Below are 26,758 nucleotides of genomic sequence, written 5' to 3' on the forward strand. Positions count from 1 at the left end.
AAAAAGTAATTTACCAGTGAAGAAAATGATACATCTACCCCATAAACAGGGACTAAAGCATGTTGGAGATGAGAGGAGTAATACTCACACTCGATTCCCATTTCTGTCCATAAGGACATTAGTCCTGGGTTACTGTGTGGAGTGTAAGAATAACCTTTCACACTGTGTGCTTTCATTAATGAAGCCCTACTTTCCTTCTGCTGAGGCTCCAGCTGCTAGGGGCTGGCAGAGATACCGAGAGCAGAAGTCTGCATGGGCGGCAGTGTAGTATAATGGCTAGAGAACTGGGTTCGATTTCCAGGTAGGACACTGCGGTTGTACCCTTGAGCAAGGTGGCCTGCATTGCTTCAGCATACGCATGTCCAGCTGTAAAAATACTATGTAAAAACGCTTTAAAAGTTGTGTTTGGATTAGAGTGTCTGCTAAATCCTTGCAATGTAATGTAATGGGTGATCTGGACAAGAAGCTATTTTAATGCAGCTTTGGGTCACTGGCTGACATGACGTAATGTACCCTACAGGGACTGGCGTGTCATGCTTCACCAGGAAATACATCACAATTCCCAGTAAGAAGACGTCACATTAGAGAAAAATGCCATGTTTTATTTTACCGGATGGTGGGCTGGACCACCTCCACATCTCTGACTGTTAATGACTTCTCCCTTTGTAGCCATTCCTCTTACATTATTTTACCTTCACTCTCTTTCACTGTTCACTTTATCCCCATCTCTCTCATCTAGTTTGTGTGTTGCATGTTTGCCGCCTACTCTAAAATTCTTCAATTCCTTTCAGTTTGTGGCTTCAGGGTGATTTAAAAACCCACACCAACACATTGAAAACTTTTCTTGATAAATGTTGGGAAAAAAATATATAAAGCATTCAGTATACTTTTGATAAAAAATTCTGAAACACTTGTGGAAAAAAGTAATTAATTGGAGAAATCCTTAAGAAACAAACACCATTGCTGTGCTTGAAATCATCACAGTTACCCCTGTTAGAACTGAACTCTATGTGAGGTCAGAATGCAACTGGAAAATTAGTGTTAGTCATGGGGAATACGCTAATGATATTTTCTCTGGTCAGCAAAACCTCATGTGCTGCTGCCCACGGTTACCATCCTTTCAGGCTTTACTCTAAACAGGGACTGCTAGCCTTTCTATGGAAACACATTTAAATATATGCTCAATTTATAGGACTTGAAACTGTCAAAAAGTATAAACAGCCAGCCAGTCTAGTGTAGTGGTGAGGGAAGTCCAAGGTTTGGCACTACCATAGAAACCTTGAGAAAGGCGCTTAAACCTGAATCACTTACAGTAAGCTGTAAATATCCAGCTGTAAAATATAACAAAAAAAGTTGTGTAAGTGACTCTGGATAAGGACTTCTCCTAAGTAAGTAATGCAATTCAGTGCACATGTATAATATAATTCCACCATGACTATAGAGTATACAGCAAAGTGCATGCTGGGATGCTGTGAGACTGGTGAATAGAGATGGAAACCTTTCCTTCCTTATGGACCTCGCACAGATCTGTGGGAAGTAATGAGCAGCGATTGTGCCTCTACGGCCTGGGCAAGTGACAAACATTGCCAGAGAACCGCCAAGCCAGTCGGTGTGGCAGGGAGCCCACGCCCACTTGGGGATTTGCAGAATTGAGACCGTGCTGAGTCCTCTGGGCTGACAGCACCTGGGCCCAAGCCACACAGTGAAATGTCCAGTGTTCATCCAATGCTTAACAGAGCACATATAGTCATACTCTGGACCAGAGCAGGAACATCGTACTGTGTACATGCATGAGGAAGAGGATGCCACATGGGATGGGGGGGGGGGGGGGGTCTCCCACAGCGCCACAGGTCCCGGTTCTGTTCTACAGTAACGCAATCGAGCGGAGATGGCTATGCCCGGGTCAGGATGTCTCGGGAGGTGCAGCGTTCGGCCAAACGGGCAGGTTGGTAACCAGATTAGAGGAAGTGGAAAGCGGCGGGGCGGTAAATGAAGCCCTCGGGCGGGGCGGCTGCGGCTGCGGGGAGCGATAAGGCCAGCCGGTGCGGAGCCGGGGCAGCGGGGGTCCTGTTCCCTCAGACGGCCCTCCTCCTCGCTCCGTCACGCTCAACATCCTGTCCTGAGCTGCTCTCCATAAACCCGCTCAGCACTTTCACTGCAGTCATCTTCTGCCGCATATTCAAGTCTTATTTCTTTTTTTTCCCCAACAGATTCATTATCCCCGATTATTAAAAACTATTTTGCAGTTTGTTTTTCCCGGGTTTTAATCAATCGTACGTCAGCCCATTTCAGTGCAAAAATGTCCTCAATTCATTTTGGGGACGGTGCAGTTGAACAGCCAGCCACAGTCAACATGGTCAGGATTCGAAGATTCAAACGGTAAGGCCCATAATTTAGGGCAGTGAGCAGTTGAACTTAACTGATCAATTAAAGTACTCCATTACAGTTAACTCACCTTACCTGGTTTCTTGGGTCTGAACTGGTCACTGATATTAAGGCAAACAGACAGCAGCAGACCCTGCGGCCCACAAGGACCAGGACTGAAGATCACTGGATAGAGGATGAGACTAATGTGCTTCAGGAGAGACTTCCCCCTCACCCACTCAGCCTCCCCACTACCCCTGACCCCTCTCCCTCCAAAGTCTTCATCCATTTTAAACATTATCTGTGTGGTTCTGATCATGTCAGAGCCTTACTTGATGTGTTCTGCAGGGCAACACTAAAAGATGCAAATGCTGAGTGTGTTTGTGCCAGTGCTGTGTTAAATTATGAGGATGGTGACACCACACCCCCCATTTTAAGTCTTTGCTTCTGGGCCTTGATGGGCCGTCTGCCCAACACTCTAGTCTCCTGTGACGGGCCCGGGACCTTTAATGTCTCCTCTCCATTCGCATAATTTAAGGTGCAGATTACAGCGCACAGTTCCGCTAACGTGCTTCACAGAACACTGTACGCATGCCACCTCTGTAATTAGGAGTGGTTGCTTTGCCAATCTCTGATCAAATGGGATTTAGATACATTGTTAAGTTTATCCATATTCAGCAGACGTAATGGCCACCTATCGCTCTGTTCCTGGAGAATGGCGTCATAGCGATTGGGGTGGTAATGTGCCACCCGTTGAGACGGGTGCGTGGGGGTTGGACCCAAAATGCACGACTCAGAAACAATAATGGAATAAAGTCCCGTCAGGGCTTTATTTGGGACGAATCCCAGGAGCGTAGTCACAACAAGCAAAGTCCATACACGTAGATCCAGCCAAAGAGACGATAAACAAACAAAAAGCATGGTGCCGAGGGAAGAGGCAAACTCGTAGTCGGTAAACGTGCAGGGAGGTCCGGTAGCAGGAGAGCTGTCAGCGGGGCTGAAGTACAGGCGGACGGCAGGCAGAGTCGTAGTCGAGGGCGATGCGGAAGTCGAAACCATAAAACAATCAGCGAGGCAAAAGTATAAAGACGGTAGGCGAGGACGTGGTCAAAAACAAGCGGTGGTCAACAAAACAGAAATCAATAAACTATGGTCGGTAAACAGGCTTGGATCGTAACATGTAATCAATAATAGTAATGCTCAAGAGTTGCTTTGGAGTTCAAGAGGCAGACAATTTCGCGAAGAACAGTTGCGCGACTGGGCTATAAATGCGGGTGTAGACAGGTGTAGACAATTAGTTAGAGCGTAGCAAGGAAATGGAAAACAGGTGCGATGGATGACAAGTTTAACAAGGAGATTAGTAATCGTTAGTAATAAACCTATCCTGCCCTAGCATTAGTAAATTAGTAAATGACATGCACGAGAAACGTAAGGTAACATGAACACATGATTAGTTTGTTAGTTTCTACCCAATCCTGATCTAGCGTTAGTAGTTTTAGTAAATAGACAAATGGAAACACTTAGGGAGTGAATGACAGAAGGAGAGAGAGAGAAAAGGCGGAACGCAAGGTTTGCGGAAAGACATGTAAAAGTGTATGCATAAACAGTAGCCAGTCTACGTAACAATAAACATAAATCAAAACATAACACAAAACGAAACTAAGACGATAACCATTCAACATAACAAGGTAATATAATCGTAACGAAACATAACTAGACATGACGAGAAAATAAATCGTAACAAGAAATAAACTAAACAACATGACGAACCTAGACTAACATAATACATGATAAGACAATACAAGACTAAGACAAAATGAATAAACATAAAACATGGCGAGACAGACCTGAAACGTGACACCCGTGGTGTGTGTACCCTACACTAGTCACGTCGTGTCTACAGTCGTAATGAAGCGAAAAGCAGTCTTCATGGGGAGAACATCTGCTCTGTTTTTAGACGCAGTTTGTTAAAAGCTTTAGTGCAGCGAAGAAAAGGCATGGGGTTGGGCTGAACAAATGGGGAAAGAAAATGGAAAACATTTAGGTAAGCATAATGGTAAATGGTTGGCATTTATATAGCGCCTTTATCCAAAGTGCTGTACAACTGATGCTTCTCATTCACCAATTCATACACACACTCACACCAACGGCGATTGGCTGCCATGCAAGGCGCCAACCAGCTCGTCAGGAGCATTTGGGGGTTAGGTGTCTTGCTCAGGGACACTTTGACGAACCGGCAACCCTCCAACTGCCAGACGACTGCTCTTACGGCCTGAGCCATGTCGCCCCTATAACTTAATGCAACTCAAGTTCAGACAGAGCTCTTAAGTGCTAAGGGCAACACATCTTTTCTGGGAAACTTGGAGTGCGGGAGTCTCCATAGCATATAGCAGTTATCACAGATTCTCTGAACCTTCCATTTATCTACTATTCACACCAAACCATTACAACTGAAAGCATTTTAGGAATAATCATAGAACGGGTGGGGGGAGTTTGTGTCCAAGGACAATACAGTGATAATGGATATTCTCTCCTTGGGCATGTCAACTGGAGTATTTATGAACTGTAAAATGGCACTGGAAACTCCTGCTACCAACCCGGAACAGCAGGAGCTGGTCCATCTGGTTATAATAGAGAATCTTCCGTAATGGCCGCGAATGTTTTCATATTCATGTTTTGCCTTCTCTTTTGCATTTGGTTAATTGATTGCACTTTGATGATAATGAATGTTCCACCTGGATCTCTGGCCAGTTGGTAGTCCTCACACGTGCATTAGAGGTATCTGTGGGGCTTTCACTGTGGTGTTGGGAGTATCCGAGCCATGGCGTACACACACACACACACACACAAATATCAAACGGTGTCCTTCTGAAAATAAAAGTTCAAAGACCAATTAAGTTGGTGGGATTTCATGTAAAATGCATTATGCATGCCCAGCTGCACTGCTGGTAATGATCTCTCTTTTAATCAGACTCTATTCCCCAGTAAGAGTTGGTTGGTGGAGAGCTGCTTGATATTACTACAATGCTCCCCTCTCCACCATTCTTTTTTCCCTTTCTTCTTAATTTCAGAAAGCGGAGCCAAAAACACATTTCTCATTTATTTACATACTTACTGCCTGCAGATGTCCTTCTCTGCCATTACTAACTGCACTGGTGGATGTGTGAGGCATCAGGAAGCCCATAATAGGTGCAGCTATAGAAAGCTGTGTTAATCACTGATTCTATAAACCAGTGATTGAAGGAGGTAAAAGCGGTTTCATTCAACTGATGTAATCACATCCCCCTGTCACCACCACTTCAAGCACATACACCTTATCTGCACGTTCTTGGACCATACAACTTGTATACTCAATTGTAGGCAAGTAAGCTGTTTCAGTCACAGCCACAGTGTCTGAGGAGCACACTGAGTAGACAGGTAGGACTGCGGCTGGATTCTGACTGGCTAGAGGTGTCGCTGTTGTGCCTATTCAACATCCCCAGCAGTGCAGTCCTGTCAATTCTCTGAGACCCTGAGTGCTTTGTAGATGCACCACTCAACCTTTTTTTACATGGAGCATATGTGCTCCAAAGTTAAAAAAAATTAGGAGCACACTAATGTATTCCAGTCAGTGCTCCTCAATTATCTTTAGTTAGCACACATCAATTATCAGGAGCAAATGGTGAGCACAGTAGAGCCCTGCATCCTTTCAAATCCCTGTGTTCTCCCTCACATCCTCCTGTCTGTTCACCTGCGTCTACTGCTTACTGTAACATTGTACAAACTCATAAGGACTGTCTGTTCGATCTGGGAAAATGGGTAGGGTATGCAGTGGGGAATAAAAGATTCAGTGTCTTACTTGGTGCCCTAAGATGTTGTGTTTGTCGTCAGGCCAATATCCCAGTTTCACTTCACACTGGCTTTTGGACGCATGTATTACATACCTTAATATGAATTATCAACAGTAATGTTTTTTTTCTTGCTGAACCTTGCTATTAAGTGTGATACATGTTTAGATACACAGTGATGCGACACTTCAAATCTAGCAATAACAAGTACCAGGCTTGCAGCACCATAAATGGTGCAGTCAAAGGTAAACACAAATTGAAAGCTTCTGTCTTCTAAACCCTACCCCACACTGACAGAACCTTCCGGAACACACCTGGCCTGGCTCCCCCCGGCCCTCTTCGATCCTCCTCACAAGAGCCTCCTGAGACCTGGCGGTATTGGTTTCATGTTATGCCTGCAACTTTCAAATCCCCCTATCGACTAGAAGCCACTCATTCGTCGTTTTGCCTGGGCGCCATTTCACCTTTCGCTCTCTCGCCCCCTGCTTCAGCTCAAAGGAGTTCTATGGTCCTTCTCCAAGCCTCCTGTACCTGCACCCGGCTCTCTGTGTTCCCCAAACCGAACTTCAATTACACGCCCAACAAGTTACAATATTCAGACAATTCCACTCAAACGCCCAACATGCTCATAACCTCATTTCACTTACAGCACAAACATTCTCCAAACTTTATTTCACATACAGTGTAGGTCTAACTTCCAATATTCTCTCGACCTCATCTACACACGTCCACCCAACTCCCAACAATCTCCCAACCCCATTTTCCATGAGCTTTAATTTAAACATGCAACAAGCTCCTTCATTTCCCTGTCCCAATTTCTTATAGTGAACACCATGCGTCCCTACAAACACATGAAAGCTTTGATACTCCTCTGTGTGCTGTCAGTGCATGTTCTCTCAAGTGTCAAATGTTCTATTCCTCCCTTTATACAGAGTATGAAACCACCTACCTGAGAAACTGATGTTCCATATGAAAAATATTGAAATAGACGATATTAATTATAAAAGGGCTGGGTCGGCCCGAGTTCTTTTGCATTCATTCCGTTTTTAACTGTCATTTTGGTAACAATCACTATGGTAACAGGATATACAGTTTGAAAGTGATAAAACTATCTGTATAACCTATTTTAAGATGCCAACAGCTCCATATTTTGTAACGTCGGTGGCAAAACGTGTGCCCCACCTTGTCCTCTCTACATTTTACCTTATATACTGCACTAAATAAGGTAACGTCAGTGTCCTTTTCATGCCAAGGGTCCATCAAACAAAATGTATAATAATGCAATTCTAAAAATGTGTTAACTTGGAGAAATTTTGATAGAATGTCCACTGCTTTTTTATCATTTATCATTACTGTCCGTTCCCCCGCTGCATACTTCTACGAAAGTACTTGTACATATGAATGCTATTCCCTATATTTTGTATAGGCTCTCTGGAACAAGAAGAGCCCATGTACGAAAAGGGATGATACTTAAGGGGTTAATTATCAAGAAACAGATTTTCACTTTTAAATTTTCATTTCCTAAATTAATAAAAATCTATCTCAATGCTTTTGAAAGAGACTTTCGGAGGAGAAAAAAAAGGAAAGTATTCTTTGGCACTCCCATGGAGTTTCTGTGTACAGGGGTGAGAGTAATTGGCCTTAGACTGTAGATGTAAGAGTAAAGTTTTATGATGGAGCCACTTTTCTGTCATTACAAGCCCACTGATTAAAGAAAATGCATTTTTTTGTATTCTCTGGGGGAAAAGAGCAGGCTTTTCCAATTACACTGATGAAAGGAGGAAGTCAAATTGAGTAATGAAGTCATCTTTTAATTTCATATTTCTCTATCTCCCTGATAGCAGTTTCCCTCTGACAAATGTGAGGATTTCGGATGAGTCTCTGTTGTTTTTTATTTGTCATTTTTCCTCTCTCCTAAGGCTTGACATACATCCTTAATCCATTTCCACCCACGGGTAGATCTGAAGACACACCCGTGGCTTTTTTCAGAGGCAGAAACACTTCTCTGAACAACAGACGGCACATCCCTGATGGAGGGTGTTTCCATGCGCACGATTATTGCAGGAAGAAGCAGTTCCCACTGTTTATGGGATCCCCATTATTGCCCGTAGTTGCAATAAAAGTCGCAGGCCGCAGCCTCCTTTTACTGCGGGCCCATTGATAACGAAATCAGAGTGGAGTTATACTCAATAAACGGGGTGTTCTGACGCCTGCACACCTCTTACAGAGGACAGGATCCCACGCGTAGATGGCGTTCCATCGACCGAAAACTGCAGACTGTGCCGACGAGTCACCACGCTCAATATCGTCACTTCATTTGGACCTATTTTTAGGGATTTACTGCCAGATACAAGTTTGTGGGCCCCTGCAGAAGACACATTTATAAAGGGGGTTTTGCAGCTGACTTCTCTTGCCTTATTGTGCGGGTTGGGGTGGTTTTTGGGGGATGACTGCCTCCACGCAGTGGATAAAAGACATGAAACACCTGAAGTTTATTTGTATATTTTCTGTCTTCTTAATTTAACGTAAACTCACCGTGTTCCGAACACCAAGTTAGCTCACCATGTGAGTTTTTGTGTTTTTGTGTGTGTGTGTAAAGTCTAATTCCTTCCATTTTCATAAAAACTTGGTAGGAGTCACATACGTGCAGAATACGGAGACATGCTAATAGTGCTCCCCTGTGACATTGTGGTGGGGAAGCTGTTGCTAAGGATAGACATAGAACCGGGCAGGCTTATACGGCAGAGTTTGGACCATTGTGAACACGGTCTTCCGAACACAGGGGCGTTGTGCAGTAATTTGTCGTTTCCTCAATAAATATTTGTCCAATTCACATCAATCAAAGTGTTTTAGTGTCTGAGGTAGTCAAAAAACAACCATAATCATAAAGCACATTCCTCAGGAGAAAAACTACCACTGAACGGACGTGACCTCCTGGTGAGAGTGGCCTCTCCCCGGTGTTCTAATCGGAACACGATGAGTTTAGGTTAACTGAATTCTTCATTTGTTTGTTTTTTTGGGAGAGGCTGGGCCTGGGCTATGGTGATGGAGGCTGCTTTTTGCGTCGGATATTGCTGTTGTGGCAAGAACAAATTCTAATGAATCACCAAAAAGGGAGTGCCATCACAGAGGCTGAGAAAATTTAATTATTATTATTATTATTATAATAATTATTCATGAACTTGCCAAGAACTATGCGCAAATTGCAGTATGCCAACCAATTATGAAGTTAAAATAATGCACACAGGTATGTATTCATTTTTTAGGGGAGAGATTCTTTGTCTAATGGTGAGAAATGCCAAAGTAAAAGCTAATTCATGTATGGACACTTAAAGAATTGTGTTCCCTTGGAAACCTGAAAAAACCTTAATGCATTAGAGGAGAGCGGAACTGTGGTTTCCCAGGGGAGTAAATGAGAGTCCTTTTCACACAGTGGTTAAAATGTCTAACCCATTCCTGTACTCACTTACAGAATCGTGATCACTTAAGCTGAAACTCTCACACACACACATACTGTACATCTCGCTCTCGCTCTAACTCTCTCTCTCCTCCTCCTCCCCTCTCTCTCCCCTCGCCCCCCACGCCCACCCCATGTCTCAACTAGAAACAGACACAAGTCATTCTTCTGCAATGAAAAAGACTGGTATGTGTTCAGAGGGCGCATAGAATAATAATGCTATTCACAGCCAACTGGTAATCAGGAATCACTTCCCTCCATGGCCTGATTTCCTCCAGCACCAAAGCCTACCAGTGGCACACCCTTGTGATGGAAACTATAAGCACATGGGAGATCATGAGGTCTTTGTAAGAAACAAAAGGCTGCTGCGTTAAAACCACTGAATGCCAATTAATCATCTGCAATTATTGTGGGTAATTTAGTGCTGTGATTGGGTTAGGGCTTTAGTGTATTCAACAAAGGAACCCACGAGCAAACTACCGATATTTTGGTAGATTTAGAAAAAGAAATGGACAGGGTAAATATAATTTCTCTGTATCCTGAAAAATGAAGAAATGAATATCAGAGTGAGGACTTGGATAGCAGTAACCGACATCAATAAATTATTACAAGATCATTTAGGGGCCTTATTTGATTCTTGTGAAACTAGATGGCTGTTTTTCTGAGTTTCTGCAGCTCGGCACTAAGTTTAATTCTGTGTCAAGAACCATTCTACACAATATATTATTATTCATGTTCAAAAACAGCAATACGGAAAGGTAAGCCACAAAGAGAGCCTTTTTCTTATGAGGGCAACCTTAATAGGCAACAATTTTTCCCTTTCTCTGGCTGCCAGTCGAAGACAGCCGACTAGCTTTGTTTCCTTTCATTTGGACATTTATTGCGTTTTTTAAAATGAAATCTCAGCACTTGAGTGGACGCGTGATTTCTGAATAATCTGTGCTCTCAAAAAGGGGGGGTGGGGGGAGTGACATTTATAAAACTGGTAACAAGACTGCATTCAGTTTATAATGAATACAGTCTCTTGGTTGTGCGGTGAAAGCTGTCCTTTTGTTGTCCTAATTAATATGATTATTATTTTAATACAGACTTTAATGTGTGTGTGAGGCTGTCGTGGTAGGTGTCTGTAGGCGGGTGATAAGGAGAGCTACGGGCCTCTGCCTGACCAGCCTGATCCTCTCTGAGCTGCATCTCACACGTCCGCTGACTGCATCAGCCATGTCCTCCTACACTGGCCTGATAACAGCCATCAGAGCGGCGTAGCCCGAGAGTGTGTGTGTGTGTGTTTGCACATGTGTATGTGTGTGCGTGCGTGAGTGTGTGAGACTGTGTATGACTCTCTGCGTGTGTACATGTGAGAGAGAAAGAGAATGTGTGTGTGAGTAAGTGACAGAGTGTGTGTGAATGTGTGTGTGTGAGAGAGAAAGATACAGCAACAGTACCCAACATCACCAATCTCTCCCCAACAACAGTAACCAACATCGCCAATCTCTCCCCAACGACAGTACCCAACATCGCCAATCTCTCCCCAACAACAGTACCCAACATCACCAATCTCTCCATAGCAACAGTGAAATGGCTGCCTTGTACTATGCAAAACACACATTATTCTTACAGCCTATCCTTCCTCCAAGGTAAAATCTTGTAGCTGAATACTTTTTTGTTGATCTGTGTGATATTAATAACCTTTACCAAAAATAAATAAATAAAATCTGAGCCATGAGCCATGTAGGCTATTTATATAATCAAAAGTGCTCTATTTTTCTCAATCTCTAAACTGTGCATGAAATAGCAGTTCTGTAGGTGAAAACGGTGACTCACTGTACAATGAGGGGACGCATTCCCTCTCGTACCTTCACACAGGAGACTGTGTGATATGAGAAAATGATTTTAATGCAGAGCTCTTTGGCTCATGAATATGGATGAGGGGGGAAAACTGCATGTTTCTTTTTTTGCTAATAAGCATCTGTATAATGATTCAGGAAATCGAATGTAATCTTCATATTCATATTTGAATAATTTAAAGGTTCTGTTAAAACACTGGTTTTCCATGTAGCCATGTACCCCATTGGCTGGAGCATCACACATGCTTTCAGTGGGCAGGAATGACCTCTGGTCAGTTATGTTCCTGTGATCCATCTGCCGACAACGAATGAGCTATATTCCTCTGACCCCCGGATCCAATGACTGCGCAGCTCAGCTGGGTGACCCTGACCCAGGAGCCAATGACTGGGCAGTGCCTCGAAAGATGGCAGTTCAAAACGGCGTGAATGTGGTTTCGGCAAACCGAAACAAGCAGCGGCGGGAAGGCCTACACAAGCTTGTTTCAATCTATTTTTATCTAAATGTGTACATTCCGACAGCTGTAATGTAGTACGTGCACGCTTGGGCCAGCTGCCAGAAGCATGCCTGCGCTAGGCCCCTGAATGTGTGACAGATGGACGGATGTGTCAGAGTAATTAATAAAAGAAAATAAATTAATAAATAAAAAAATCCGACGTGATGTGCTGAGTCGAAGTGGCAACAATGAAAGCGTTGCGATTGTTTATGGGCTGGGGGCAGCTTGGGCAGCTTAGCGCGCAGAACGGTAACATGGGAAGAACGGTATGTCAATGTAAACAAATAAACGCATTAAAGTACGCCGATATAGAGCGCGATTCATCACAGAGGGAAGTCTCTGCCTGTGACGGATTCAGCCAATAGGCACGCTGGCGTCTGATCTGTTACAGATCTATACACAAATATGCTCCTTCTTAACATTTTTACCGCGATCGGTTTAATCGTTTAGCAGCTGCAACGTCCTCCGTAGATTCAGAGAGCACACGAAAGCAAGTGTGTCTGCGCAGTCCTTTTTACGCTCCCATGGCTGGCCTGCTCCTACTCCTGCCTGGAATGAGCCTTTCTGCCCAGGAAAAGATTGTCGGTGGAATAACAAGCACCCTCCGTGATCAAACATAATGAACAGAGAGATACAGTCCCCTCAAGTATTGGAACCGCAAGGCAAATTCCTTTGTTTTTGCAATACACTGAATACAATTGGGGTTGAGATAAAAAGATGAAGTTGAGTTGATAATTTCAGCTTTTATTTCCTGGTATTTACACCTAGATGTGTTAAACTACACCTTTGGTATCATACCACCCAATTTTTAGGTGAGCAGAAGTATTGGAACAGAGAGTATTTAGGCAAATGAAAGTAAATAACACTTAATATTTGGGAGCTTATCCCTTGCTTGCAATAACTGCATCAAGCCTGTGACCCATTGACATCACTAAACTATTGCATTCTTCTTTTGTGATGCTTTTCAAGGTTTTTACTGCAGCCTCTTTCAGTTGTTGTCTTTTCTCCTCTTTGGGAGGTCAAATGCATGCTCAATTGCGTTAAGGTCTGGTGATTGACTTGGCCATTCTAAAACCTTCCATGTTGTTTGTTGTGTTGGCAGTATGTTTTGGGTCATTATTTTGCTGCATGATAAAGTTCCTCCCAATTAGCTTATACAAATTTCTCTGTAAGTGGTCAGACAGAATGTTTTTGTAGGCTTCTGAATTCATCCTGCTGCTATCACCACCAATAGCTACATCAAGAGTTACATCATCAATAAAAATGACTGAGCCCACTCCATGCAAGCCCAGGCCATGACACGTCCTCCACCGTGCTTCATAGATGAGCTCGTATGTTTTGGATCATGAGCAGATCCGTTCTTTCTTTCCATCACTTTGGTGGAGGTTAATCTTGGTCTTATCAGTCCAGAAAACTATGTTACAGAACTTTTGTGGCTCATCTATGTACTTCTTTGCAAACTGTAATCTAGCCTTCCAATTCTTACTACCAATGAGTGGTTTGCATCTTGTGGTATAGCCTCTATATTGAGATACCTTCTCCCCTGCCCTGTGGAGATTGATTGGGATGTCACTGACTAATGTTTTGGTGTTTTTCTTCACAGCTCTCAAAATGTTTCTGTCATCAACAGCTGTTGTTTTCCTTGGTCTACCTGTTCAACAGTTTCTTTCTTTTTTAGGACATTCCTGATCGTTGTACAAGCTACCCCATTTTTTCTAAGCTTCAAAATGGTTTGTTTTTCTCCCAAAGACAACTCTCTGGTCTTCATGTTGGAATGCAGTCTTCACAGGCAAAACCCAAGGCTAAGCCAAGAGTAGACATTTACATAACTATTTATTGTTTAACGAATCAATCTAACAGGACACATCTGGGCAACAAGAAACACCTGTTAGTCACAAGTTCCAATACTTTTGCTCACCTAAACATTGCGTGGTCTGATACAAAAGGTGACATGTTCTAAGTTGTTTAACAAATCTAGATAAAAATACCAAGAAATAAAAGCTGAAATCCAGATCTGTTGAATCATGTACATCTTTTGACCTCAAACTCAACTGTCTTCAGTGCATAACAAAAACTAAGGACCTTGCTGTTCCAATACTTATCGAGGGGACTGTATATCTCAGTTCAAAAAGCCCCTTGAAAAAAAATAAAAATAAAATAAAAATAAAACAAATAAAAAAAATTTGGGCAGCCATGCTGAATGCAACAGACCAGAGCAGATAAACTCTAGAAGGAATGCATTTGGAGTGCAGACCTCCACCAAGGCACAAGTATTTTAGCAATCTAGTCATTACTTTTTGAGAAATGCTTGGCGTGGTGGGGGTGCTGGAGAAATGGTCATGGGGTTATGAAAATAGGTTTCTTCATCTTGGGAACATGAAGGTTCACAGAAAAACTCATGGCAACCTGACTTTTTGAGATAATGTCCATCACAAATTTAAAGTTTGGCCTGATGGTGGCGCTATATGCTCAGCAAATTTCCAGCCATTGTTTTTTGAGATAGGAAGAAGGAGACAGATGGGAGGACATTATTACATAACCTCCTTGGCAGAGGTAAAACATTATTTTTGCAAAAAAACATTTAAGGGTGTTACCATCAGCCGTTTGTAGACTTGCTTAACTAAGCATTAAATTGCATTTCAGCATTCAGCAGACACACTTATCTACAACTTATACAAATTATGTTTTTACATACAATTTATTTATACAGCAGAAAATAGGACTGAAGGATAAGCACTTTTGCTCAAAGGGACAATGGCAAATGAACCCACAACCCTTGAGTTACAAGCTCAGTCCCATAATCGTTGCTCTACAGTTCCATATTATCACATGGAATTTGAAAAACTGTATTTTCTGAGAACTAGGCCAAAAGTCAAGCATTTTCTCAAATGTGGCCTTTGTCAGGCTTTAGTAAGATCTGTCTATTTTGTCATGTTTCAGATGATAATTACACTGCACTTATCTGAAAAATGTCAAAAAGCAGGAAAAATTATTCTGCTATATTAAGCGTCTGTCAGGCAAAAGACATTCTGACATTTTTCATGACCAATTTTTCATATTGCAATGCTTAATGAAAATGAACATGGCTTTACTCAAGAAAAAAAATTACATCGCCTTTCAAGGACACAAACATTGCGATTTCTGACAAGGGAGGCGGCATAGCTCATTTAGACATATCAAAACGCCTTGAAAATTCTCAATAATGTCCCTGTAGTAATGGCAGTTGATTCAGATTCAGATTCATTTTGACAGTTACTGGACAAATTTGCACATCGCAAAGCTAAAGGCCCTGACTTTTCTGCATGTGAAATGTCAATCACTTTACTTTACTTACTTAACTTACTTTCTAAACTTTTTGACTTACTGACTGTCCTGAACCCAGCCAATAAATTGCATCAATTGATCTTCTTCAATTCAGGTGACAAGTAGTTGTATTGTAAAATAGGCTACAAAATGCTCGCGATTAGCTGGGTGGACGAATGAATTGAAATCTGAGACTCACTTGTACCAATCAAGTTTTTGCATCAGGCTACCATTTTAATTAGAGGGGAAAAAAACAGCAACTGTAACTGAACCCGGAGTGAATTCATTCGCCACATCAACTCTAGACACGCTGAAACGCGTCATCATATAACCAGATTAGGTAAGGAATGGCATAAACATTCTATTGTCACTTATGCCTTCCTAATTCTGCACATCATTATGAAAATGTGCATGTCAGGTAGTCATGTGATGTAATTATTTTCCCCTGTTCATGTTAAAACGCTATAAACAATGTGTCAGTTTTCAGGAGCAGATCGGCACGGAGCCATGCTGCAACTCAATTCCAATTATCTCATAAATCTTTAAATAATATGAACCATACACCAATAAAATGAGTTTCACAAATATTTTTCTATCATACAACAAAACAATTAGTTGACATGTTTATGCACTCAAACAAATCACTCCTGAAATGACAAATGTGATAATACATTTTCATTTTTTGAAACACATTATTTATTTATTTGGGAAAATATTTAGCAATGTATGGGCATTCATTTGATTGTGACTGAATGTGCATTTCGGCACTACCTGGCATGTGTGGTTCGCTTGCATTAATTTGTGGAATTTCGAGACAATCCCTACAGGAAGATGTACAAATGCATTCACAAATATTTTCTTTTTCAGTCTTCCAGCCAATCAGATTTTAAGACATCCTTTCACTAATGCCCACATTACTCTGACCAATCAAATCACATACATGCTCACAGTTCTTCAGTTGTGCTTCCATTTTCCTCTTACATTTTAATGAAAACTGGTCAAAGAAAATGTGTTGTCTCATTAAGCGGAGTCATAGGTCAGAAGTGTGGGAACCCCTGGCCAAGACAAAATAGGACTCTTCATTCATCCTGCAAATATGTGGCATAAATGTTCTATCTCTTTACATTGAAAAGTGCATTTGTGAAATATACACAGAGTTGCTGAGAGTCCAAAAGATATATAAATAGGATATAACCAGTTAGCTAGGATATATAAGTAATCATGGTGCCACAAGATACATTAGCTGATTTTGTTGTAAATTGTCTTGCAACTCGCTAGTTTGGACTTTGCACTTGGTAAAACTGGTCCTTGGGATTTTTTTGCTCACTGGTTAGCTTGAATGTGAGGAGTTACACATTAAAAGTAAGCTTACAAGTGACAAAGTGATCCAAACAAATATATATAATATATTAAATTTTTTCTGGTGTTAGATCTTGCCTACTTAAATTGCAAATCCACCATGATCTTCTTTCTGTTGACAAACTTCAATTTTCTAATCCCTGGTTATAATAAAAAATAAAAAATAAAAACGTATATGCTTTGTCATTGACCTGAGATCAATAATAAAAACATTTGGGGGGGGGGGGGAATACTATGGGCAGCTTGTTCTCCAACATATTAGATGAGTCAAGGTCACATGGTATGTGATGTGTATTAAGAACAATCCATAGGCGTTTGGGAGGGCATGTTTGTGTTCTCATTTTCATTTAAAACCCTCCAACGAATTCGCTGTAGTGACCCAGAATATTGAACTTTGCCATCATGGAGTAATTAGTTGTTAAATGGGACCTGAAACAATTAATTGAACAACCAATTGAAGCAGCTGCCCAGAATTTATTCAAAGAGCAGTGGTTTACACAAATACGGTAAAAAAACAGAATCTACTTTTATTTTTATATTAGCACAATTGGATAGCCCAGGTCTTGTGTAGGGGTGATAAGAATGATCAGCATTCCATGGACAATCAAACCTCATTAACTGAATTCACAACAGAATTCAAACAGGCATGAACAATGTGCTCACGGGACCGCTGCCTGGAGTTATAGATCTCCACAATCAAATTAAATGAACATCACTATCTAAAATTGCTATACAGCAAATACTGAATGTATAATAAATGACCACGTGCCTTACAAAGTCATACATCCATATGATTGTCCTTGTTAGCAATGTCTTGCTGTAACAGTGTGCATTAGTGTTCTGCAGTGGGTTGGTTGCATTTTCTCCTGGATTAGTTAAGTATTATTTGTTTGCTTGCTGATTCTAAATTCAGTTTAGTTGTCATTATAGTGTTCTGTTGTGTACTTGTTTGTTTGTTAGCTATTACAAGTGGTGTTTATTTAGATTCAGTGAAACTGGGTTAGGTGATTGTTTCTCTCAGGTAAGCTAGGCTATTAAGTTAGGCTATTGTTTTACTGGCTGGCAGGCCACAGCTTTTGTTGTAGGAGGAGCCAATACTTTGCACCCTGCTCAGGGTATAATTACTGGCACACCTGAACTCACTTCAGTGTGCATTAGTGTTCTGCAGTGGGTTGGTTGCATTTTCTGTACTCAGCGTCAGTGTTATTTAAGCAGTTGTGTAGCGTACCAGCGACAGCTGTGTGCGGCAGCCTCGGCGTACGAAGTCGCAGGTGTACAAAGTCGAGGGTGTCTATCGAGGCTGTCCGAGAGCCTGATGTTTGATTTTGTTTTTGCTGCCTGCCCTCATTCCACTGTGTAGTATTCCTCTTGTCCTCCCTAGTTCCCTCCATGTGTTTCCTTCCCATCCCTGTCCTCTCTCCTCTCCCCAGGTCCCAGTCAGGTAGGAGGTTCGCCTCCCGCCAACATGGGCAGAATATCTCTAACCTCATCTTCCCTCCCAGATCCTCTGGTATTGATCTCTGTGTGGCTGGTGGCCTCTGGAACTGCCAGTCCGCCGTCCAGAAAGCAGACTTCATATCTGCCTATGCCTCCCACCTCAACCTTGACTTTCTTGCTTTAACTGAAACGTGGCTCTCACCAGAGAACACGGCCACCCCGGCTGCCCTTTCCTCTGCCTTCTCTTTTTCCCACACACCCAGATCCTCTGGCAGAGGAGGTGGCACAGGTCTCCTAATCTCATCCTCATGGAGATCTAGTGTCTTCTCCTCATCCCTCTCCTTCTCCTCCTTTGAATTTCATGCGGTTTCTGTTACTCTGCCGTGCAAACTGTTTATTATTGTTGTTTATCGCCCCCCGGGTCCTCTGGGGAACTTCTTGGATGAGATGGACATCCTCCTCAGCTCCTCACCAGTCAATGACACCCCCCTGATCCTCCTGGGTGACTTCAACCTCAACTCAGAGTCCACCCAGTCTACCTTTCTCTCCCTCCTCTCTTCTTTTGACCTTACCCTCACTCTTTCCCTCACTCCCACCCACAAAGCAGGCAACCTTCTTGACCTCATCTTCACAAGGAGCTGCACAACAACCAACCTCTCTGTAACACCACTCCATATATCTGACCACTCCTTCATCTCTTTCTCTCTTCCACTCTCCTCTTACACCCATCCATCTCTCCCACCATCCACTGTCACCTGTCGACGGAACCTACGCCACCTGTCTTCCTCCACCCTCTCATCTACAATCCTCTCCTCCCTACCATCCACGGAGTCTTTCTCTCGACTGTCTCCCGATGATGCGGCTACAACTCTCATGTCTTCCCTCTCATCCTTGGCTTTCTGATGCTCTACGAGCTGTCCGAACCGAACTGCGGGCGGCGGAGAGAAAATGGAAAAGGTCCTGTCTCCCCAGTGATATGGCTTCCTTCCATGCCCTCTTATCATCTTTCCATTCCTGTCTCTCTAGCTAAATCTTCCTTCTTTCACTCGAAAATTAACGCGGCCGCCTCTAATCCCCGCAAACTGTTTTCAACTTTCTCCTCTCTTCTGGCCCCCCCTCCCCCCCACCCCCCTCATCACTCACACCTGATGACTTTGTCTCCTTCTTTGAAAAGAAGGTTGATGCTATTCGCAATTCCTTCTCCCAACCCTCCACCCCTACTGACCCTCCTACCCTCCCCAACTCCCTAACCTCCTTTTCTCCCCTCTCTGACGCCGACACACTGAAACTCCTTACTTCCCACCGCCCAACCACCTGTCCTCTTGACCCCATCCCCTCTCCCCTCCTACAATCTATATCTGATGACATTCTCCCTTTTCTCTCCTCTCTAATCAACACCTTCCTCTCTTCCGGCACCATGCCCTCTTCCCTGAAGAGGGCCAGAGTCACTCCCCTGCTCAAAAAACCTACTCTTGACCCCTCTGCCCTGAACAACTACCGGCCTGTCTCTCTTCTTCCCTTTCTCGCTAAAACTCTGGAACGGGCGGTCTGCTCCCAACTGTCCACTTATCTTCTCCTTTGATGACTTCCCATCACCTGAAGCTCAACCTTGCCAAAACTGAGCTTCTCTACATCCCTGCTAAGTCCTCTCCGTCAATCGACCTCTCATTGACTGTTGAGGACTTTGTAGTTTCCTCCTCCCGTACGGCAAAGAATCTTGGGGTGACTCTTGATAACTGCCTCACCCTGGCTCCGCAAGTATCCTCCACTACCAGAACCTGCAGGTTCTTTCTGTATAATATACGCCGTATCCGTCATCTCCTGACTGAGAAAGCCACCCAGCTCCTAGTCCAGGCACTCGTCATTTCCCGCCTGGATTACTGCAACTCCCTCCTAGCCGGTCTCCCAGCGTGTGCCATCAAGCCCCTCCAGCTGGTCCAGAATGCTGCAGCCCGCCTGATCACCAGTCAGCCCAGGTCGGCTCATGTCACCCCGCTTCTCATTGGCCTCCACTGGCTTCCTATTGCCGCACGCATCCGTTTCAAGGCCCTAGTGTTGGCATTTCAGGCTGCTAAGGGGACTGCCCCACCTTACATACAATCCCTGATCACTCCCTACTCCCCAGCTAGACCACTCCGGTCTGCCAGCTCTGGTCGCCTTACGGTTCCCTCTCTACGTGCACCTGGCGGTCGAGCTGCACGTTCACGCCTGTTTTCCGTTCTGGTTCCTCAGTGGTGGAATGACTTGCCTACCACTGTCAGAACAGCAGAATCCCTCCCCCTATTTCGACGCAGACTCAAAACCCACCTTTTCAAACTCTACTTTAGTCCTCCCTCCTGATTTCCCCTGCCCCTCCTTTCTGATATCCCTATCCTTGTCTAACCCCCCCCCCCCCAAAAAAAAAAAAAAAAAAAAAAAAAAACTACATTGTGGTGTGTATGTGTGGCAAGATCAATGCCTGCTATTTTGTGTGCATTGCTCCTATGACCTTGTGGTATGGCCAAATGAAATACTTTCTATAAAAAGGTATGTTTTTTTCTATAAAAAAGTATGCATGTATCTTTTGAGTTTGTAGGCGACCAAAGATGAGACAAACTCACTTGCTTCCTGTTTGGCAGAAGCCAGACATCAATGGCGAGGATTTAGGGACACAATTCAATTCCTCTGCTATACAGTTTGCCTTTCAATTTGAGAAGAAAAGAATGTTTTCCTGCAACTTACACTAAATGTTTGTATTTCTCCCTGCTGGAGATAAAACGGTAGGGTTGTCTGAGCAACATTATAAGTATGAAGAAAGCTTTCTTCCCCATATATCTGTTTTTCAGAGTTATTCATACCACAAAGCTGGGAGGCTGAATGTTTTTCAGTTCTGTTGAGCCCTGAGTCATAGTGGCATGGCTTTACTCAACAGATGACCCAAACTCAGATTCACAATTAAATGCAATTGTTATTTTTAATCTTAACAAACAAAATATAGTGAGTACACGGATTACTAAAATCTATTGAATAACTGTTTGCCATTTTGTAGTCAAAGTTTTGACTGTATCAAGGCCTCTTGACTTGCGCTAGTGAATCAAGATTGTTGAGGTCAACAATGATTACAACAGCAAGGGTCATCTTAAGTTAGGGCTGTCAGTCAACTGACATAACTGACATGCGCCCTTGTTAAAAACAAATGCAGAAGGCCTGTCTGACCAACTGCTAGGTGCCATTGTTCCCATAAACACAAATGCTTAAGGATAACAAAACTCTGAGAACAGCTGAGATTTCAAAAGGTTTTGACTGCCGCAGCCTGAAAGCTTGAGTGCCTCCCCAAAGGTGTGAGAAAGAAGGAAAGATTTCCTTCCACCCCTGAAGTGATTACAACACTAAAAATAAAAAGTTTTAATAAAACAGATAACAAACTCATGGGGAGAGGGGGGGGGGGTGTACGCTGATACATGCCTCAAAGCCAAACTGCTTACATTTCTTCTCTCCTCAACTTACTCCATTAGTCTGACCCAAAATGTATAATGTACAGTTTTGGTGATGAAGGAGCAGAATGGAATGGGAAAAAATATTCCTCATGGTGACTTTTCCTTACAGCCATGACCCAGCACTCCAAGGGACACCTGGGCCTACAGACACATTAAGTGTAGGAACAAGTGGGCTGAATACTGCTGGTATGTGCATTATCAACACTTGCGAAACTCACAGGGGTGATTTCAACCAAGAGGAAGCGGAATGTAAAATGCCGCTTCACCACTTTGCTATATTTCAGAGGGAAAAGAGGATCGCCTTTGCATCCCTCTCAAACGCATTCAGGGGTCATAAAGAGACCATATTTCAACCCAAGCAGGGTTGGAACTGTCCAAAATCTGCAGGGAACATTTACTATATATTTTTGTAATATAGCAGCTTCTCCACTTAGTTCAGTAAGTGAAAACTTGAAATCCATCTCCTTTCATGAAAGCTATGAGCATGTTGTGCATGCCTCAAGGAATAGGCATTAGAATAGGTTTTTTGGATCTTGTTGAGAAAGTGGTGTTTGCACAGCTAAGCTAAACTAGAAAAGTTTAAAAGGGAACTTTTTGGCTGTCAAAGGCAAGTTTCTTGAGCAGTTTGTGAGTCAGACTCACATGATTGATTCAAACACTTGAAGCACAGCTTACCAGGTGGACTGCAGGTGCCTGGCCTACCAGCAGGGGTCACTGTTGCATGGTGAGATACCCTTGCATCACTGGCCAATGCTAGAGCCATCAGCCGCAGTCAGCACTGGCTTGGACTGGGTTTGATATTACACTGTGAAGCGGTCCATGCACTAGAACAGTGCAGTAACTGGACGAGCCGCCCAGCAGCCACGTGTCTCTCTGTGAGCATCGGCTGGCTACAAGCATAGCATAGTCTAAAGCAGTAATGTTCACATTATCAGCGTTAGCTAGCCAATCTGGCTATAACCTGCCTGTGCCCCCAGGTGTCTAACAACGGGCAATGAATTTAACTGCAGAAAATCTTATATTGTGGCAGTGACCCCGGCCAATCAATCTACAGTCAATAACCCATAATAGCCCATGTTTTATTAAAAATCCAAAATTTTAATCTCTCATTTACATAAGTATGGAACACAAAAATAGTAATTTGATCCATCCATTTATTCACCAAGGGATCTGAATACTTTCTGAAACTACTGTACATGCATTGTAAGCCCTGATGAATCAATGTTGCCGTAAAATATAAATATATCATACTATATACCAAGTTATAATGATTCATGGTGAACTGGGAATATAGCTGAAGCAGTATCATTATCTAGTTAGCTATACCCGATTTCCTTCTCTTCTGACTGTGGCCAGCAGAAGTGTCATTGCACAAAGCAATGTTTCAAATGAAAAGCTCTAATACTTAAAGAAAATTGCATAAAAGGTTTTGACAAGTAATTAATTGGCAATCCAAGTCATGTTAAGATAAAACCTTAAGAAATTTAAGAGATGCATTCATTTCAGAGTCCTTGGAAGTTTATGAATTATTATATTTTAGTTGAGCCTTCAGCAACACAAAATAATTAAGTTTTAAGCATTTGTCTACAATCAGAGAACAAGTGTCTCAGCCTCAAGGCTGACTAATTATATCGTTGCAAAATACGCTCACTTTAATACCAGGTTCTTTATTACCAGGGATGTGATTTATATTCAAATCATTCCCTGAAAGCAATATTTAACAGTAGCTAAATCCATTCACTCCCTTGAATAACGTAGTCCCTTCCTGCAAAAATACGTCTTCAGCTGGAACAACATACAGTTAACAATCCATGTTCAGATCTTTAATATAAGACAAAAAAATGGTACTGAGCCTTCTATCCTCCGATATTTCGATGAATTAACGTTTGAAAGTTTTAAGTATAATAAGTATAGAAAGAAGAAAGACATGCATACCACTAGAAATTGTGATAAATCCATTAAAAAAGGTGCCACAAAGCTGCATTAACAAAAAATATATATATTTATATATATACCCAGTGAGCACTTTATTAGGTAGACCTGTACACCAGTACAAATATTTAATCAGCGAATCATGTGGCAGCAACTAAATGCATAAAAGCATGCAGACATGGTCAAGGTTGCAGCCATCTTCAGTTCCAGCTGGTTTCAGGAAATTTTTGCCTTCAGTCTCTTCTTAAGCATGTGAAATACATGTTTAATTAGATTCAGATCTGGTGATTGATTTGGCCGAACAAGGATTTTCCTCTTTTTGGCCGTTAACACCCCCCACCCTCTAGCAGTATGTTCCAGGACATTGTCATGTTGCATGATGAAGTGCCGTCCAGTAAGTTTGGAGGCATTCGGTTTCATCTGAGCAGATAAAAAATCTTATCAGAGTAACCTGGGTTTTCTTGCAATTTCTGTAGACTTCAGAATTAATTGTTCTAATTCTGTCTGCAGTCATATCATCAATGAAGAGCCCACTCCACCGGCAGCCACACAGGCCCAAGCCATAACACCCACTCCACCCTGTTTCATGGATGAGGTGGTATTTTGGATCATGGGCATTTCCTTTTTCCCCTCATCCTTTTTCCATCACTCTGATACATGTTAATCTTTGTCCCATGTTTTCTTCTTGTTAATAATGAACCAAACTGTTGACTTGGGCATGCCCAGGATTTTTGCAATGTACCTGAAACGGTCCTGTCAATATGGATGAAAATACCATCAAATTAAAGCTACTCTTCAACTTCATTGTATCCTTTCAAACTCAAAGTGCTTGTATACAGAACCAAAATAACAAATACATTTATCATTGTACAATGAATTATGGTGGTCACTGTGTGTATGCATATATGACAGTAATGCAAATAACCACACATTACAACAGTGGTATGCAGAAGAGCATCTCTGAATACACAAAGCATCATAACTCTAAGTGGATAAACTACAGCAGTAAAATTGAAAAAAAATGTCTAATAAATACCTAATAATGTGCTCAGTTAGACTAATTGTTATTTATGTTACTGTCACCTTCCTGCCAGCTTTGACCATTCTGGCCATTCTCCTCTCACGTCTCTCATTAACAAGACGTTTCTGTCTGCAGAACTGCTGCTCACTGGATTTTTTGTGGTTTTTTGCATCATTCTTTGCAAACTCTAGAGACTAGTGTGCGTGAAAATCCCAGGAGATCACTAGTTTCTGATATACTCATACTACCCTGTCTGCCACCAAAAATTATGCCACGGTCAAAGTCACTTAGATCACATTTTTTACCCATTCTGATGGTTGATGTGAACATTAACTGAAGCTTCTGACCCATATCTACACAATTTTTTGCATTGCACTGCTGCCACACAATTGGCATGAATAAGTAGGGGTAATAAATTCAAAAGTGCTTGGTGAGTGTATGTATACAGTGAGCACCATATCATTGAAGCATACTGTTCAAATCCTGGATGCTTCAACAATCCAGATATTTACTGGTATGCAAGTTTTTCTTTTTGTGTTCCCAAGCCATCTTTACCATCAACCCAGTGAACATAATCACTTGTAGCAAAGTGTGAAGTTGCCGTTCAGCAGGGCTGTACAGTGCTGGCCTGCAGAGCAGCTGGAGAAGGGTGCAGTAGGGCACCGTGTTTATAAAACCCTTTAATCACTGGCAGAATGCTACCCAGCAAACAGTGCACTGCAGTAGAACGTGATGCTGTCAAGTGTAGCAGAGAGAGAGAGAGAGAGAGAGAGAGAGAGAGAGAGAGAGAGAGAGAGAGAGAGAGAGAGAGAGAGAGAGAGAGAGAGAGAGAGAGAGAGAGAGAGAGAGAGAGAGAAATACTGTCTGACAGACTGCAGCAGAAAGAAGCAAGCAGTTAAAATATGTGATATGTGTTGGTGGTGCTGTTGCTCACATTGGTCACCACTACATTTATGATCTAAAATGTGAATCATGAAACCATTCATATAGATTATGCAAACGGGGTGCTTTGCTTTTTGGCTGTCTTACATTTCTGCTTGGATTTATTTGATAAGTCTTTCATTTCCAATCTGACCACTGTGATTCATTATTCCTGTGTGTGAATTATTAAATGTATGTATGCATGTATTCTTTAAAAAAAATTACATTCCTATATTTAATTTAACTGATGTTGTGTATGAATCTGGGGAAATGCTATGTTTCCACAAAATTCTGGTTTGATAGAAGGCTCCCCAAAGTTTCAGAAGTTGTAGAAGGCCACACCCCCATTATAACTGAGCATGATGGCATGATGGGAAACGAACGAACCTTTTTCACAATGTTAATAAAACTGGGGCATTCTATACCGAGATAACCTCCAATCAGAACGCTCTCTGCTTCCAGATAAAAAAGAAGTGCTCCGCTGGTTCCGCGAGCGCGCACGCAGCTCGGCACCAGGCATCCGCGAAGTGAAAGGTTCGCTGTCCATCTGCGTGGTGCTGAGCCTGAGCAGTGTTAAACGCAATTCTCGCTAGCGAAATGAATGCTACATTTTTTCTTTTGTTGACAGTAAAAATCCGAACGTAATTAATGACATTGAAATCAAACTCCCTAATTTGCTAGACATTGCTCTGTCTACGCATATTATGGAGAACATTGCCTACCTAGCGACAATAATGGACGGACATATTGAAAAAGTAATGTGCCATATCTTTGACAAGACAGTTAAATTGGGTCTAAGCTACACATGATTATGACTATCGCCATAGCTGCTACCTGCAACAATGGTTAGCTAGATTGCTACATTTGCTGCTTTGCAAGCTAATAGCCATTATAACAATCAAGCTACCTAGACAAGCACCATTGAAACCCCGATCATGATATAAATTATTTGGGGACGGGCTGGTTGAAGTCGGCGGAGATGTGCAATTTAAAAACATGTAGGACATTAACGTAAGGTAACGTCAGCTAGCCAGGTAGCTGGCTGCCTAGCTAGCATGCCATCATTCAGCAATATCAACCATCAACGAATGACGGCGTGGAAAAAAATGTCCCCATCTGCACATTTTAAACACACATCTTGGGATCTCTTGTTTTAAAAATGTAGCCAGCGAAATATAATGTTCGGTACCTCTTTTTTCTTCTGACTTCCTCCAGATTGCACACATAACAGTAGAATCAACAAAAAAGATGTCAATGGCAGGAAGAAGCCGAATCCCGATGTAGCGGACGCCATGTTTGAAGATGCGCTTGTGTACACATCTC

General features: G+C 42.4%; 1 protein-coding gene across 1 annotated transcript in view; it reads right to left on the reverse strand.

Annotated features, from left to right (window-relative positions):
* The window catches only part of tusc3 (tumor suppressor candidate 3), a 69,104-nt gene extending 42,346 nt beyond the window's left edge, over positions 1–26,758 (reverse strand). Inside the window, exon 1 of the mRNA XM_061245669.1 lies at positions 26,625–26,758. Within this exon, the coding sequence (XP_061101653.1) occupies positions 26,625–26,729 (105 nt within the window). The 5' untranslated portion in view covers positions 26,730–26,758. The remainder of the gene's footprint in view (positions 1–26,624) is intronic.

Source organism: Conger conger, chromosome 6 (assembly GCF_963514075.1).
Source record: "Conger conger chromosome 6, fConCon1.1, whole genome shotgun sequence".
Classification (NCBI taxonomy): domain Eukaryota; kingdom Metazoa; phylum Chordata; class Actinopteri; order Anguilliformes; family Congridae; genus Conger; species Conger conger.